General features: G+C 33.9%; 1 protein-coding gene across 1 annotated transcript in view; it reads right to left on the minus strand.

Moving 5' to 3' along the window:
• Adgrl4 (adhesion G protein-coupled receptor L4) overlaps positions 1 to 15,706 on the minus strand; it is a 105,032-nt gene extending 89,326 nt beyond the window's left edge. Inside the window, exons 1-2 of the mRNA XM_005330711.5 lie at positions 15,540 to 15,706; positions 14,046 to 14,195 (exon numbers count right to left, since the gene is read on the minus strand). Of these exons, the coding sequence (XP_005330768.2) occupies positions 14,046 to 14,195; positions 15,540 to 15,561 (172 nt within the window). The 5' untranslated portion in view covers positions 15,562 to 15,706. The remainder of the gene's footprint in view (positions 1 to 14,045; positions 14,196 to 15,539) is intronic.
• Positions 15,707 to 16,073: the final 367 nt, after the last annotated feature.

The raw sequence follows: 16,073 nt of genomic DNA on the forward strand, positions 1-16,073 counted from the left end.
CTTTTATCTGAGAATTTACATTTTTAAAATGTTTCTTATATATTTTATGTCATTCATTACGCACCATGCTTTCATTGCTAAATATCTTTTATTTGGCAATTTGATTTATTAGTGTGTTTATGCATGTGTGTATGGGTATAATAAATCATATTTATATGTATACGTGTATTACATGTATATATATAAATATGATTTGTGAGAAATTAGATCCAAGATATTCTTTGTAAACATGCTTCTATTTATTTTGGAGGGGGTAGTATTAGAGATTTAACTTAGGGGCACTTGGCCCCTGAGCCACATCCCCAGCCCTATTTTGTATTTTATTTGGAGACACTGTCTCACTAAGTTGCTTAGCACCTCACTTTTGCTGAGGCTGGGTTTGAACTCTTGATTCTCCTGTCTCAGCCTCCCCAGCTACTGGGCTTACAGGCATGTGCCACCACACCCAGCTTAACATGCTTCTATTTTAAATACAGTCTTTCATCATGGACAGGTAATTTGTATTAAGATTTAAAGAAACTCCCTCTTTAAAGAATGCTTATTGGGAAGTAATTTTTTTCTGAATTTCTTCCCTTTCGACACAGTAAGCCTAAAATGTAAGTAAAGAATTAGCAAGCAGATAACAAGTAAGCATTAATATGTTCTCATTTCATGTATACTGTCGTGAATATATGTGTTGCTGTTCATGGAATGTGGGAAAAGCAGAAGAGCAAGTGTTACTACATAGGTGATATAGTCACAGAACCCTGCTGCTCAAGTAAGCTTCTTCTTGTGTCTTGAATGGTCTAGGAAGGTAAAAAGAGAATGTATCTACCAAAAAAAAAAATCAAGAGAGAAAATTGTTGACAGATATACAGGAGTAAGAGTTTACATTTATTGAGGCATTTCTATGTGGTTAGTATTATAATTGTTTTATTTTTATTATCTTAGTCCTCAACAACCATTTTGATATTGATAAAACTATTTATATTTATTAGATATAGAAAGTAATAAATGCCAAAACTGAGACTCACACCATGGATGACTTCCTCAGAGGATCTGCCTCTTTCATAGTTCTTCCTCCCACACAAAACTATAATTCTACTTCCTACTGAACATAGTGACCTATTTTCATGAAGTTTTGATCAATGTTGGTTAAAATTATCAAAATTCATTTTCTGAATTTAAGTGCTTAGACTTGTATTTTCACAGTGGATCTCCATTATAATGCTTCACCTCTGATTGTCTACTTTCAGATCAACAATAGCTATTTTCTTTCTCTTTAGTATTTATTATTTGTACTTGATGTCCTAGTATTGAATATTTATGTTTCAGAATTTTATTTGAAATTCTACTCTGTAAGTTCTTCGTGTTTCCATTATATTTTATATTTGTTTTCAATGAGGAAAAGAATTAATCTATAAATATAGTAGGCAGGTATTTGTAGTAGTAGGTCCTTGGATTACAAATTTGGAATAACTAAAAGCTTTTATTAAACTTGTATCACTGGTAATTGATAAGATATAAGTTTTATGTCCACAACATAATAATGTGATTTGTATTATGGACTACTGTCTAAAACCTTGCTTCAATGCAGATTCACTCTATACTTATTTGTTCTGAAAGGAACCATCTGATGTTTTTCACAGGATAAATATAAAGACATTATTGACAACATACCTTATATACAAACAGAGATTTGATAAATTGTGGTATAAAGGTGTATTAAGAATTGCAATGCAAAAAAAAATTATGAATGTAATGCACTCCTCTATTGTGATGTATGTAAGAAATAATAAATAAATAAATAAATAAGTTGTTGAATATAAAACAATGCCTTTACTGAAATATTTTTTGATATGTTTGTCCACTAATAAACTGAAATTCCAAGTCTAAAACACATTTAAAAGATCATTCTTCTCCACATTGTATTCCACTATGAAACTGCAGCAATGAACATAACATCAGTTGAACAAACATAACACTATAATCACGCATCTGCTTTCCATCCTGAGTCGCGTATACAGCAGAGATTTGTTGTTCTTTTTGAGTATTCTCAATAGGTTTCTGTGTTAATAAAGGTCCAGAAATAATCTTCAGAACTTATCTTCCATATGGCACCAGGAACTGCCATAAGAACCTTTTTGATACAAAGGATATACAACTCTTTTATTTCAGAATATCAAAATATTGTCACAGAGACAAAGTTATCAAAGCAACTGTTAGAATGACCTTAGCTTCTGTTTAATCTGATCAAGCCTGATTGATCTGTCTGAACATGTCAACTTTAATTATCAAAGACCAAAGACTATGCGTATTCCTTTCTAATTCTAGTTCTAATGATGAAACATGACTTCATTTGCACCTTTAATATAAAATTCTTCAAGACGTAGGATGTGTTCTTGTCCAGCAGAGGGCCAACACTATGAAATCATAAACATGACCTACATTTCAGTTTGTATGTTAAACACACAAAGGAGATATAAATTGATGTGCATTTGTTTGGATAATTATTGTATGGATAATGACCTAGCTAGTCAAGCCCGAAGAATCTCATGGATATTCTGTATTTTGGAGTTCTTTGGGTAAATTTTTAAAATTTCACCTTTTTTTTTCCTCTTTCAAATCCATTTTTCCTGTGTAAATACAACCAGAGTCAATACCTGTTAAATAACCTAACATTTAGATGCATGGAGAACACTGACTACTTAAGTAGGTGCCAACGTTTTAATGTCTTGAAAACTACATACTACATTTTAATGACTAGTTCAAAATGTAAATAATTTTTATTTGTCTCAATATGCTTCTCAGCACATACTTTCTTATAATTTTATAAACAGAACATTTGATATATTAGAAAATATAAAATACTGTATTTAATCATTAGTGATATAATTCTTAAATAAATTAAAAGACTCCACCTTCAATATAGTGAGTCGACTAAACACAATAGTTGTCTCACTATATTTAAAATTGTTAGTTACATAAGACTCACTGTTATGCCATAGCAGGGGATTATTTAGTTCCTCCCTATTATCAAGATGTAGCTTCTTTCCTTATAATGGTAATGAAGTGATTAACTTACATTTTCAATGTGAAGGAATAATATGGTTCCAAGTATGTATGGCTCCTTTAACCTAGTTGAAACATGTTGCCAGATATTTCAATTAATGTGTACCAAGGTCACAAAATCAATTTCTTATCAGCCAAAAACACTCATACAGCAAATTTTATTTTCAAACCATAATCTCTAAATTAAATCTGTGTACCTAAAAAATACAGCGCAGAAACTCAGTCATGGGGTTTTCTCCCTGATAGCATTTTCACAAATGGCACAAGGTTTTGTATGTTATATTTAGCCTACAAAGTTTGGTTAGATTCTAATCTTCCTAGAGAAAGTCATTATCTTTTCCCATGGCAAATAAAGGACCAAAGTGTTAATTTCATCCTTAAAATAAATATAAGGTTTGAACAGTTCTGACATTATGCCTATGGTGATTTATTTGGAAACTTGTAAAATATTATAAAGAAAATCTATGAATCTGTATACTAATCTGGATTTCTCGGTAATATAAATTATGTATCTGAACACAAGAATGCACCAAAAAAATCAAATCATGTTAATATGGAAAATAACACAGCCTCACAGTAAATCCCATGTATAGGAAATTTGTAGGAATTGAGTTTGTCTGACCAACAACACTCAAGATAATCACATTTTTAATGGAAACTCTTTGACTTGAATATAAAATACCATTGTCCATTATGTTCTCATGAATATAGGTCTTTCCTATATTCCAAATGTTCTCTATATACCTTCCTTCTCATAATATCCTCATTCTCCCCCTACCAACAGTCCTTCCTGTTAAAGTTTGGATGTGAGGTGTTAAAAGTTTGGATGTGAGGTGTCCCCCAGAAAGCTCAAGTGTGAGACAATGCAAGAGGGTTCAGAGGGGAAATTATTGGGTTGTGAGAGCCTTAACTCAATCAGTGAATTAATTTCCTGATGGGATTAACTGAGTGGTAACTGAAGGCAGGGGAGGTATAGCTGGAGGAGATGTGGCTTTGGTGGTGTGGCTTTGGGTATATATTTGTCTGGCAAGTGGATCCATCTCTCTCTCTCTCTCTCTCTCTCTCTCTCTCTCTCTCTCTCTCTCTCTCTCTCTCTCTCTCCCTCTCTCTCTCCTCTCTGGTCATCATGTGAGCTGCTTCTCTCCACCACACTCTTCTACCATGTTGTTCTGGTTCCCTTCAAGCTCCAAGAAACGGAGCCAGCTGTCCATGGACTGTGACCTCTGAAACTGTGAGTCTCCAAATAAACTTTTTCTCCTCTATAATTGTTCTGGTCAGGTCTTTTTTGATGTCACAGCAGCAAAAAAAGCTGAATAAAACAGAGGTGAAGAGTAAAAGTTACTTGGGGAGGGTTAATAACAAAACTTTTTGTGTGGATAAAGACAATATTTATATTTTTTATATATTGAGATTATCAAATTCTCATAAAATGATTTAAAGTAGTAAAGAGGGAATTTGTTATTTCTTCCCTATTTGTTTTTGATCATTTATCCCATTTTAAACAAATTTAGGGATTGAAAATAAAATAGAATTATTCTAGTGTCAAATTGTAAGAATTGCAAGACTTTTGCTTTATACATATTAATGCAAAAAAAAAAACCCTTCATCTTCAATTGCTTACTGAGGAATAAATACAGCTCCACATAAAGCTGTTCATAAAGGTTGGTTCATGGGAAGGAGTGATAAGCATGAGACAGGTATTATGAATTAACTGAAGAGTAAGCCATCAAAGAACTATTATGATTAGAAGTAAAAATTTAATTTTCCTAAGGGCTAATGATTTCATATTTCCTAGTTTATTTTAAATACATGTTTTATATATTAGACATGAAAAGAAATAACATAGAGTGATTTTTGCATTCTCTAAAGAGACTGGCCAAGGTTCCTCAAAAATAGAAGACCATCACAAGGTATGAGTGTCAATATTACAACTGACAGTGCCTTAGAACATAATGCTTCCTAATTTATGAACATGTTCAGTCTTGAATAGTTAATCACTCAAAATGAAGAAGGAAAACAAATATTTTATGGAGCAAACCTCTGTAAAGTTTTTGACTCTAACTTTGATCATTTATTTAAATTTTCACCTGGGTATAGAGGTCATTCTTATTTACAGCAAAATATTTGGGAATGGGATTATATCTAAAGTTATTCTGTATATGGACATTTTTAAATGTATAAAATCTAGCCAAACAAAGTATCACAATAATGCAAATGGAGCAAATAATCACAGTGTGTTAATAGATTCAGTATAGGTATGAGCAATAAAAATGGGGCACCATCCAAAATTGTAGTAAAACAATGTGTAAAGCACATGTTGGATTAAAGGTGTTTGGATAGTTTCCAAGGATACAAACAAGTATAAAAAAATGGTGATTGTTGAGATTCCCCAGTCACTATTGAAAAGCAGGCACACCACATTGAAACTTATTTCAATAAAATCTATTAAAGTAAAAACAAAATGAAAGTACTAGGAGAATATGAAAAAACCCTATTATTTATAATGGAGAGAAATCCAAAAAGGCCTTATAAAGAAGGTGACATATCAGTTATATCTTAGACAATGAGTCAGAGTTTATAATATTTCCAATATTGAAAAGGCCCAGTTTCTCCTCTGATGATTCTGCCCCATTTATTGAACCTAATATAAAGATTATTTGATGTCTGACAATATGTATTATCCTTTGAATGGAGAAATTTTACTTTAGACTCCTTTTTTAGCTAAGAAGACCTTGGATCAATTTCACTCTCACCATCCCTGGATATACTCAGCTAAGTTCTTTTGGAATTTCAACCAAGGGTAAGTTCCATTATGTAGCATTTCCCATCCTCACCCCCAGGTGTTAGTTACATGGTAATTATAACATCACTCAAAACACAACCCTCCTGCCCTCTCCCCAAACCGGTGTACACCATTATTCAATGAGAATACTCTCAATTGTATGTAACAGTGACTAAACCCCTAAAAGAAAATACAAAAAATCATTGTGTTATATCCTTCCACCTGGTTTAAATTGTTCAAGTGACTCCAATATAGTGCTTCCCTCATTGACCAGATTATATTGAATACCTTACTTTGGGGCACTGTAATACAGGAGGGTTCTTTGAAGATTGAATCAGAAATTACTTTTAAGGGAGGAAGCCACCAGAGAAACAGAAAAAAATTGTCATTTTTTGCTCCAACTTCTAATGATTTGTGGCACCTACCTAGTAAGATTAGGATAAGAACTCAGATCTCACATTCTGGCTTAGCAAGAAAAAGTATCATAATGTGATAGTTATGAGTGGGGAGTACCAGAATAGATGGAAGCATCTTTTACAGTTGTCATGCCAGCTCCAGAGATTAGTTTAAATAAGAACAGATGAGACCATGGACAACTGCACTATTATAACCATGAAAGTTATAGGTATATTAAAAAAAGAGTTTGAACTCAATCAAATGGAATTGAGGCTCTTACTGGCACAATGACTATTCCTGGTTACTAGATGTGGTTTCCATTCCGATGTGAATAACATTAAAATGTGGAAAAGCGCAGGAAAATTGTGCAATTAGGTTGACTAGTGCTTTGTCTAACCCATAAAATAAAGCTGAAGATGCATTTAAGAAAGTCTGGGCACAGATAAAAGGAAAGATAACAAATGGGTGAAATCGGTATATTATAAAAAGGGGGACTGTGCTGAGCTGATATTTTCTGAATATCTTGACTACTGAAGTCTCAATGTATTCTACATTGATGTGCAAATAAATTCAATATCTGTAGCTTCCCTATTCTATGTGCTAACCTTCCTTTCAGGATAAGAAATCAAGAAATAGGAGACTTTAGCATCAATCTTACGGTGGTTTTCAAGTACTGTTTGTAACACTACAATTTACCAGGTATTGTCTTGATACCTCTTGCTGCAAAAGAGAACAAGAAGAGATTGGAGATGTAAGAGGTTGAACAGAATCCAGGATCTATGCAAGTAGGAAGGTGTCTGTGATATGATAGTTCTTTTGTACTTAGAGCCTATGCTATTTTGTTGTTTGAGTACAAAGGTTTCCAGAATTTCTTTGAACATAAATAAATTAGAGTTTTCCTTTCAATCTCTTTTGCTTTTCCTAAAAGTATCGCTTTACAGGCCATTTTTTATTATTCATCTTTTTTTTAATTGTTGGCTTTTCTTTAGTGACTTCATGCTTAAATGACCCTTCTGTTTATAATCAACAAATAACATGGATTATCATAGGTAGCTTGCCCCAGGTTTTGACTGTGAGACAGGCAAGTTATCATAAGAAAATTCAGAATTCCCTGTGCGCATGGGAGGGCATATTGCAGGTAGCACAGGTTGGAAGAAGACACAAAGGTGGATATTTTTTCTAAAATAATCAGCAGCATCAATTTTCACTGTCAAGAGTTCCCTAAAGGAACAAGCATACTTCCTTGCCCCCTTATCTGGAGGCAACCAACAATGGGTAATAGAGTGCCCTTAGAAAAGTAATATGTAGCCCTTTGAAAATAATATTTCAACCAATCACCTAGATTTCTGCTCCATTTCTGTAAAGAGAGCCAGCACCACAAGGAAAAACTACCAGATTTGCTGCAACCAACTGTGTGTGGGTGAAGTGCCCCCTTTTATGACACTGGAGTCTGGAGAAGTTCACTCTTCATTTGTGGACTCCTCATGGCCCCTTCTAATTTCATTGCTTTAGTCAATGAACATAGCTTAAGGGAAGCCGGTGAAGAACAAGACCTAAACCCAAGACATCACAACCCATAAACAGTTGTAGCTTCCCTGCACTTGTTGTGCCAGAAATTAATGTGAAAACAACTCAACTGTTTTGATAACGCTATGGGGGTAAAAATCAGGTGCAGAGAGGATAGAACCCAAATAATCCACTTTTATCTCAAGGAGATTCACTTTTCTTATTTATAGATCTACCTCAAAAGGTAGTTTGAGAATTTTACAAAGTGATTCTTTGAATATGCTTTCTCTGGAAAATTATTTAATCTATAAATTGGGGATAATACCAGCTTTTACTTTTGAAAGTTGTTGTTAGGATTAAGTTCATAAATACACGTAAGGAGCTTAGCTTAACTCACAGAAAAACAGTAAAATCAACAACAGTATATTACTTTTTTTGTTATTCAGTTGTAATTTTGCATTATTTAGGAGTTTAAGAGACTAAATTGGGAAGAAGAAAAATAATAGAAAGTTAGACCAATAGAAGACTAGATAATTTTTCTGAAATAACCAGTATTTGGCTGTGAAGTATACTGATGTCCAAAAAAAGAGACCAAAGGATAGTGCCAGAACAAAGAAAATGTTACCAATTTTGCCAAATATAGTTTGCAAGTTTAAAATATGACTGAAGAGTAGATGTATAATAAGTAAAGCTGAAAATGGAAACTCAGGGATTTATTTTGTGGTATTAAATGTGCACCTTTAGGGTGATGGAGATATAGTTCAGTTAGTAGAGTGTTTGCCTCGCATGCACAAGGCCCTGGGTTCTATCACCAGTACCAACAAAAGAAAAAAAAAATAGGGCTGGGGATGAGGCTCAGAGGTCAAGTGCCCCTGAATCTAATCCTTTAAACCGAGGATTTAAATATATTTTAAAAATACACAATTAAAGCACATTTTTACTTAATTTTAATTTGTTAGCAATTCCTAAAATAAATGGCAGGATAGAAAACACAAGATGGTATAGTTTCTATGTTCACTTTGAGTACAAAATGAACATGAATTCTAGAAAAACAATACACAATATTTATTGTCATTGATGTATATAATATCATCAATTATTACATAGTAATAGTTACCTCTCATGTATCTATTTTTCTATCTATCAAAACAGATGTTTGGCCTTAATGACATGCTTAAAATAATAGGCTCACTTGGAGAAAAGGAAACACTTTAATATCAACTCAGTATTTATTGTGATAAGTAGAAAAAATATTGTGAGAAACTTTATTGACTTAACATAGAATTTTGAAAAACTCTTTATGATTGTTTAAATTAAGATTCAGAAGCTACGTGTTCATTTTCACTCTTTTGGTTTTATTTCCTGTCCTATTAGTTATCAATATTACTTTTCTGTTTCTAAATATGCAATGAATCCATCTGGATAATACTCATTAGAAAGTGGTCCAAAATAAGAATTCTATGTGAAAGAGAATTTTTATGACACCTCATTAGTGTTATTTGGAATAAACTATAATGAGAAACCCAAAATTACATGTTTATAGTAAACCCTTCTTAAATGTCTATATATTTTTCTTATTTGTATTTCATTAATTATTATAGTTGTCCTGTGAGATACAACAGGATGATTTTGAAATATAATTCCTTTGTTTTAAAGAGGGTTTTTTTTTGAGAGAGAGAGAGAGAGAGAGAGAAAGAGAGAGAGAGAGAGAATTTTAATATTTATTTTTTAGTTTTCGGCGGACACAACATCTTTGTATGTGGTGCTGAGGATCGAACCTGGGCCGCACGCATGCCAGGCGAGCGCGCTACCACTTGAGCCACATCCCCAGCCCAGAAAATAATTCCTGAAACAGCTTGCAAAACTGACATTGACAGGTCAAAAAAGAAAAGTTTTCCAAAACTGGAACCTATCAGCAAAACAAAAATAACACAAGCCTTTTTTTTTTCTTATCCTTCTCAAAATAAAATACTAACCTAAATAAAAGTTTGCAGTGTCTTATTGTTCCATTTTTCTCTTTCAATGTATTAATGAAACTTTCAATATTCATGGAGTGAATATGATTTAGGAAATTCCACCTAATTATTGTAGCAGTTTTATTCTCTCTGTTGTGTAACCTCCTTTTGAAGAGAAGAAAGAGGTCATATTTCTAGTACATGGAAAGGATTTATAAAATTGGAAAAGATATTTTATTTATTGGATAAACTTCACGGAAATCTGCATCCTGAAGTGGAAACCTTGAGTTAATTTAGATGACCATTCCTTAAATAGGTTTCACTTTCCATTTAGTTACAAGAAATGCCAAAGAAATATAAAACTTACATTAAGGAAATCTGGTATACTATCTAGATATGCACCTCAGAGTTCCTACTTTTCCAAATTTTTAGCAGTATTCATTCATTTGGGAAATTCTTCTGTAGTATGTAAAATGCATTCGTTTTGCAAAAATATTTGCTTCCCCAAAGATTTTTAGCTACATATCTATGATGCATAACATGCCTGTGTAATATTATTGAGTCATATATTTGAGTTCTTTTAATATTCTTGAAATACTATCTAAAGATAAAGAACCAACTCCTCCTAAACATTTTAATTTAAAAAAAAAGAAGGAAAGAAAGGTAGGAAGACAAGAGAGAAAAATGAAGAAAGGAAATAAGAGAGAAGGAAGAGGAAGGGAGGAAGGAAATACATGCTGACCTACTACCAACTCTGTACCCCAAGTTTCAATATCACAAAAAATGTAATAAATATATAAGAGTAGGAAAAGTTTTAGGTGAACTATCAGAGGAGCTGACAGTTCCTGATGGGAATGGAAAGCAAATATAAAAAGATACCCATTGAAGCCTTGAGATTTAGAAGTGTTTAGATTTAAAATGGCTTTTCTGGAGTGACTTGAACCAGGTAGTTTTGATCCATACTATATTCTAGGTATGGTAATTCATAACCTGCAACCTATTGCATGAGGTTAGGTGTGGAATTATCCACTTGTGATAATGTTTGGGCTCATAATATTATGGATTCTGAAGCATATCAGAGGTTTGATGTCTGGGTTAGGAATGCTCAACCCTGTCCATATCTCTCATAGTTAAATGTAAAATATTCTAGAAATGAAATTCACAGACAAGCAGTTAGAATTACTTTTCTGTTTACATTTCTATTGTGGAAATTATGACTTCATTAAATATTTAAAACTTACTATTTGTGAAACATGGTTTAGACAGTATAGTTAATTGGGTTAACTGATATGCGTATACTTGTAACACACACACACACACACACACACACACATTTTGTATGTCTTGCATCAGTTCTGATGCCTTGTGATGAGAGTCCTCTTTATTGCCAAGGAACAAACTAGCATGCAAGCAATCAATTGTCCTCAGCATTTTTATTTTAGCCCAGATAGAATCCTGCTGACGAAAAAAAAAAGAATCTTGCTGATGAGTTATTTGAACTAATACTTCTCCAACATTCTGAATCCATGGGCTATTTCTTTAGATAGTTATTGCAACAGCATTTGCTCTCCCTTTACTAGTGCCCTTGTTCTCTAATTTGTTATAATCTTCTTCTAGTTGAATTCTAGAAGTACATATTGGCTAAGTTGCTGAAGCTGACCTTGAACTGGCCATCTTCTTGCTTCAGCCTCCTGATGTGCTGCGAGATTACAAGTGTATGCCACCATCCCACACTAGTAACATGTATATTATTAGATATGATGAAAAAAAATTCCAGTTAAATGCAAGATGTTTTTTCCTGTGTGTCGGCACCAATACTTCATTATTTTCCTTGCGATATTGTTTCAAAATAATCATGTTTCAAGCTATAAAATGATTCCTATACCTGTGCACAAGCTGTCAATACATCTTTTCTGACCCTTTCTATCCTCATTTGGGGAAATCATTTTTTCCTCATTCAGATTCCATAAGGTTCCCAAGAACACAGCTGCACCTAATGAGTTTATCTGCAAGTAAAGGGACTTGTATATTCATCCGCTCACCTGCACATGCATTGAACTAAATGCTTCCCTTTATATCTGCTTCTAATTTCTAGTTTGAGATGATAATGATGATAATGATGATGAAGAAGGTCAATAAAACTGAGTAAATAACATTAAGTCACTACTATTAATATTTATTTCCAAGGAATCCTGTAATCCAATTTGTACAAGACTAGTTCAATACTTGTTCTTGTACATTTAGTGAGATTGGGTTATTTCTTGGTATGTGTAAGAGACCCAAATTTTATAATGGTTATAATGCTGATGATGCTAGGAAGAAAACAACATTTATTTTTAAATAAGTAGATACCTTCAAAGATAAACTCCTATCCAGACATTCCTTATTAGTGCAATATAAATTGTAGAGAAAGATAAGAATTGTGAGGAATGTGTCTAGAGATGAAAAAGTCAAGAAAGGAATTTTCTAACTCAAAATATAACCTACTCAGTGATTAAGAATACTATGATTTAGGTTTAATTCTAAGGAACATATAAGTGTACATTCTGAGAAAATATGTCAAAAATCTGTTAGTGAATTAGTTAAAAGGTAAAAAAAAAAAGATTAAAAAAAATCAATGTTTAAACCGTGTTAGTTTTAGGAAAACATTACAAACCTCAGGTAATAAATATTAAAACAAGTGAATATATAACTTTCTTTAAATACAAAGGGGATGTAAGTTTAACATGAATGTAATAAGAAAAGTGATTTCCACTATAAATTGTGTTCTGAGTGAGGAGAAATGGAAGGTCAAAAGGTCTAAATGTCTTTTTGGATTTTTTACTGTTTTGTTTTTTCTGGTGGAAAATATTTTCTGTATTTTAAGTGGCTATTGACTCAGGCAGTTGAGTGAAAAACAACTGTATTAGATAATGGAAGATGCTTTAAAAAAAAGAAATCATTAAAAGCATGATTATAAGCTGGTTGGCTGCTGAATGTCCAAATTGTGAAAATTTATTGATGTTAATGACAGTAATTATGGCAGTTGAAAAGTATCTAAATAACAAAATGGCAATGCTGCTTATGAAATACAATGATACAATTTGTAATGATTAGTGGAAAAGCATACTAATATATTTGATGCAATATTTTGAAGGTCACTCAGCCATCAACTTCCCATAATGCCATTCAATTAAATACACAATAAAAATCTATGATTATTTATGGAAAGTATTTTGTAGTGATCGTAGAATAGTATATTACAAATTCTGGCTGTATGTAAAAACAGAAACGCCTGATCTAATGAACCATTAGGCAAACTGTAGCTTTGCTGTACATTTTTTAAACATTAAACTAATTATGATGAGGTTTGGTCTTAGTATATACTACATATTTAATCTTTTTAAAAGTCTATCAAATTGAATCACGAGATACAACTTGTTTGTGCTATAAGCAACCACATGCAATATTAACAATGCACAATATCCTGGCTTAATTGGAAAAAGTCCATGTTATCTTAAATACACTTAGAAGTATAATACCATGCAGCTGTAATTTGAACTTGCCATTTAATTATATATAAAACTAATTTATATGACTTGAAACTTTCTCTCTTTTTCCTTTCTCTCTCTTTCCTACCTACACAGAATTCTGTGCTATCCACCTAGTTAGAATTAGATCCTTTTGAAAATGAAAGAAAATAAATGAAGATTGAGTGAGGCTTGTAGGGAGCGGAGGAGTGCTGCTGCTGGTGGAAACCACACACAAGGAATCACCTAAATTTGTTTATCAAATGATGTTATGTTTACTAAGTCAATGGGCACCCTTGGAGGACCCTTTCTGGCAACCTCTGGCCTCTACCTTCAAGTTCTATGAAAGACTCTACTTCAGAATTAGAAGGTCTTCGAAATTTCCTTCTATTCCTTTCTGCCTCCCTTCCTTCCCTTTTACTTCCCACACTTAAGTGTATGCAAAAGAAAACGTCAAATCTCTTAATATCCTCAACTTTAGTTAGTCGAATGTTACTCTAAGTAGCACCTCTTTGAATGTAACCTGACCATGAACCCTCTCTGTTCCTGTGCTCTCAAAGTACTGACTCTGCTGTTGGCACCTAAATGTTCCAATTTAGGTTCTAGAACAATCTTTAATATTCACAACGAAAGATGGATGCACATGGTGTCATCAAAAATTTAAAAAATACAGTATAAATTTACATAGGACATTCAAATTTGTTTAATTAAGCTTTTTTTTTTTTCAATAGCCTGCAATCTAACGGGATAAGGTGAAACAAGTTAATTTCTGGAAGACCATAAATACCATAATATCAGAAATTGAATTTTACAGTAAAATCCATAAAAGATAATAAAATGGCGTACCTTTACAAATTGTGACACCATTTCCTGTAAATCCCAGGTTGCAGTAGCAGGCTTCAACTCCATTGCGGATTTCACATTTTGCATTTGAGAGACAGGGTGTCTTGGTGCAATTTTGAGTATGGGCACAATTCAACAAAGTGGAAAAACCCACTAGATACAACAGAAAAACATAAAACGTTTTTTAAAAAACATCCCCTCATTGTTGAGTTAGAATATAATAAATACAAATATTCCTCTTTCTTTCCATTTAGATAAATGGATTATGAAAATTTCCCAAGGGAGCATTTAGCTAAATAACAGCACAAAAGCAACTAGGCAAAAAGAAAAAGACCTTTTTCAATTTCAATCATTATCAAGTACAGCTTGACAAAACTAAAATATAATAAGCAGCACAGTTTTGTAATAAAAACTGTGTTTCCAGATCATTGTGCCAAGGTGATCTAATATCATTCCTCACAGGTAACTGCAAGATTGTAAAGCAATTTTTCTCTTTTGGGAGTAATTATTGTAATTTTTTTTTCAGAAATCAAGGAAATCAGTTATTTGGATCTTATATTCAAATATGTGTTATTTTAAGATGATACCTTATTATCTAGGAAGACAAATGTAATTGTTGTTTATTCTTTTCTCTGTGTTCTAATGATTGTTAATTCTGCTTATCTTATAACACATTTTTTTTTTTTTTACATTTTCTTACACTAGGGGAAATTAAAACAAAATACAACGTACTGTTCAAAGATTGATCTTCCAGAAATGGAATATCACCCCAACACAACCAACAAAAACAGAACAAGGTTTTATTTCAAAGTTGCTGAAAATAAACTTGGAAATGCTATTTTATGGACTGTTAAGATAAGAAAAAGCATAGGGTGTTCCTTTTTTTTATTGTTGTTCCAGGTCTTCTCAAGAGAAGGCTTGGGGACCAACAGTTATGAATCATGAAGTCATTGTTCTGAAAACAGACATCTGAGATAAATTGTCCCTATCTGGTACCAAGAGATCCTTAAACATTCAATTCTAAATCCCAGGCCCACGTAGGACTGTATATACTGTCCAAACCAGAATTAATTCGTCTTCCGAGATGTGATTTATTATCTTTCAGGGCAGCATCATCAAAATGGTATTTTCAGTGAACCTACAGTCTGGGCAGGCAATCCCCTTAAAATGTCAGGAAGCCTCCCACAAGTGCTAATGGCTTGGATGTCCTGGGTTTCTTGGGGGAGGGGGGGAAATCAGAAAAAAAAAAAAATGGTCAAAGTCTGAGTCTTTGAGGGCTTTGGGGACTTCTCCAGTAGGAATAAAAAAGTAAAGTCCCTGAGCCTTGAATACCAAGCTCTAGAATTGAAAGGCCAAGGAGAAAAACATCCTGAGTCAGTTCTCCTCTGAGACTCTGCCAGATGTGCTTACCATGTGAGCTCCACCTTGTAAAAACTCCCATTCCTACAAGCGACTTTCCCCCTGCTACCGCGGTGACCAGAGACGCGGAGCACTCACCTAGGAGCGGGAGAAGCTTCATTTGGCGGCGGCCGCGGCGGTGGGGCTGGCAGTGAGCGCGGCTGGCTGTCCGGGACCCTGTGCCCTGGATGGCGGGGCGGGCGCGGCAGGGTCCTGCTGGGCTCCGTCCCCCGTGACGCACGGGCTTCCTCCGGACACTTTCCGGCCTCTTTTGTGTGAGTTTGTGTGTCAAGTCCTGAGTCTGCAAGCCACGTCCGGCCTCTGGACCCTTTCCCCAGGCCACCTGGGCTGCATTCTCTGCCTGGTGACTATAGCTGCCAGGACTATGGTAGATCCCCTGTGCATCTTTTGACCCCAGGAGCAGCTCTCAAGAGTGTCACCCTCAAAACCTGTGTTCAATAGTCAAAAATCTCCGGAGACCCATGGAATAGCTTCCTGAGGGCATACAGAGCTAGCTAGATTTTAGGGGTCCTCCCTGCAACCTGTACTCCAAGATACAGCCTCCTACTGTTCAATAATTAACTTCCATAAGGAGCAATTGACCAAAAAGTAGTCAATAGACCTGGGTTTATG

Source organism: Ictidomys tridecemlineatus, chromosome 11 (genome assembly GCF_052094955.1).
Source record: "Ictidomys tridecemlineatus isolate mIctTri1 chromosome 11, mIctTri1.hap1, whole genome shotgun sequence".
NCBI classification, from domain to species: Eukaryota; Metazoa; Chordata; class Mammalia; order Rodentia; family Sciuridae; genus Ictidomys; species Ictidomys tridecemlineatus.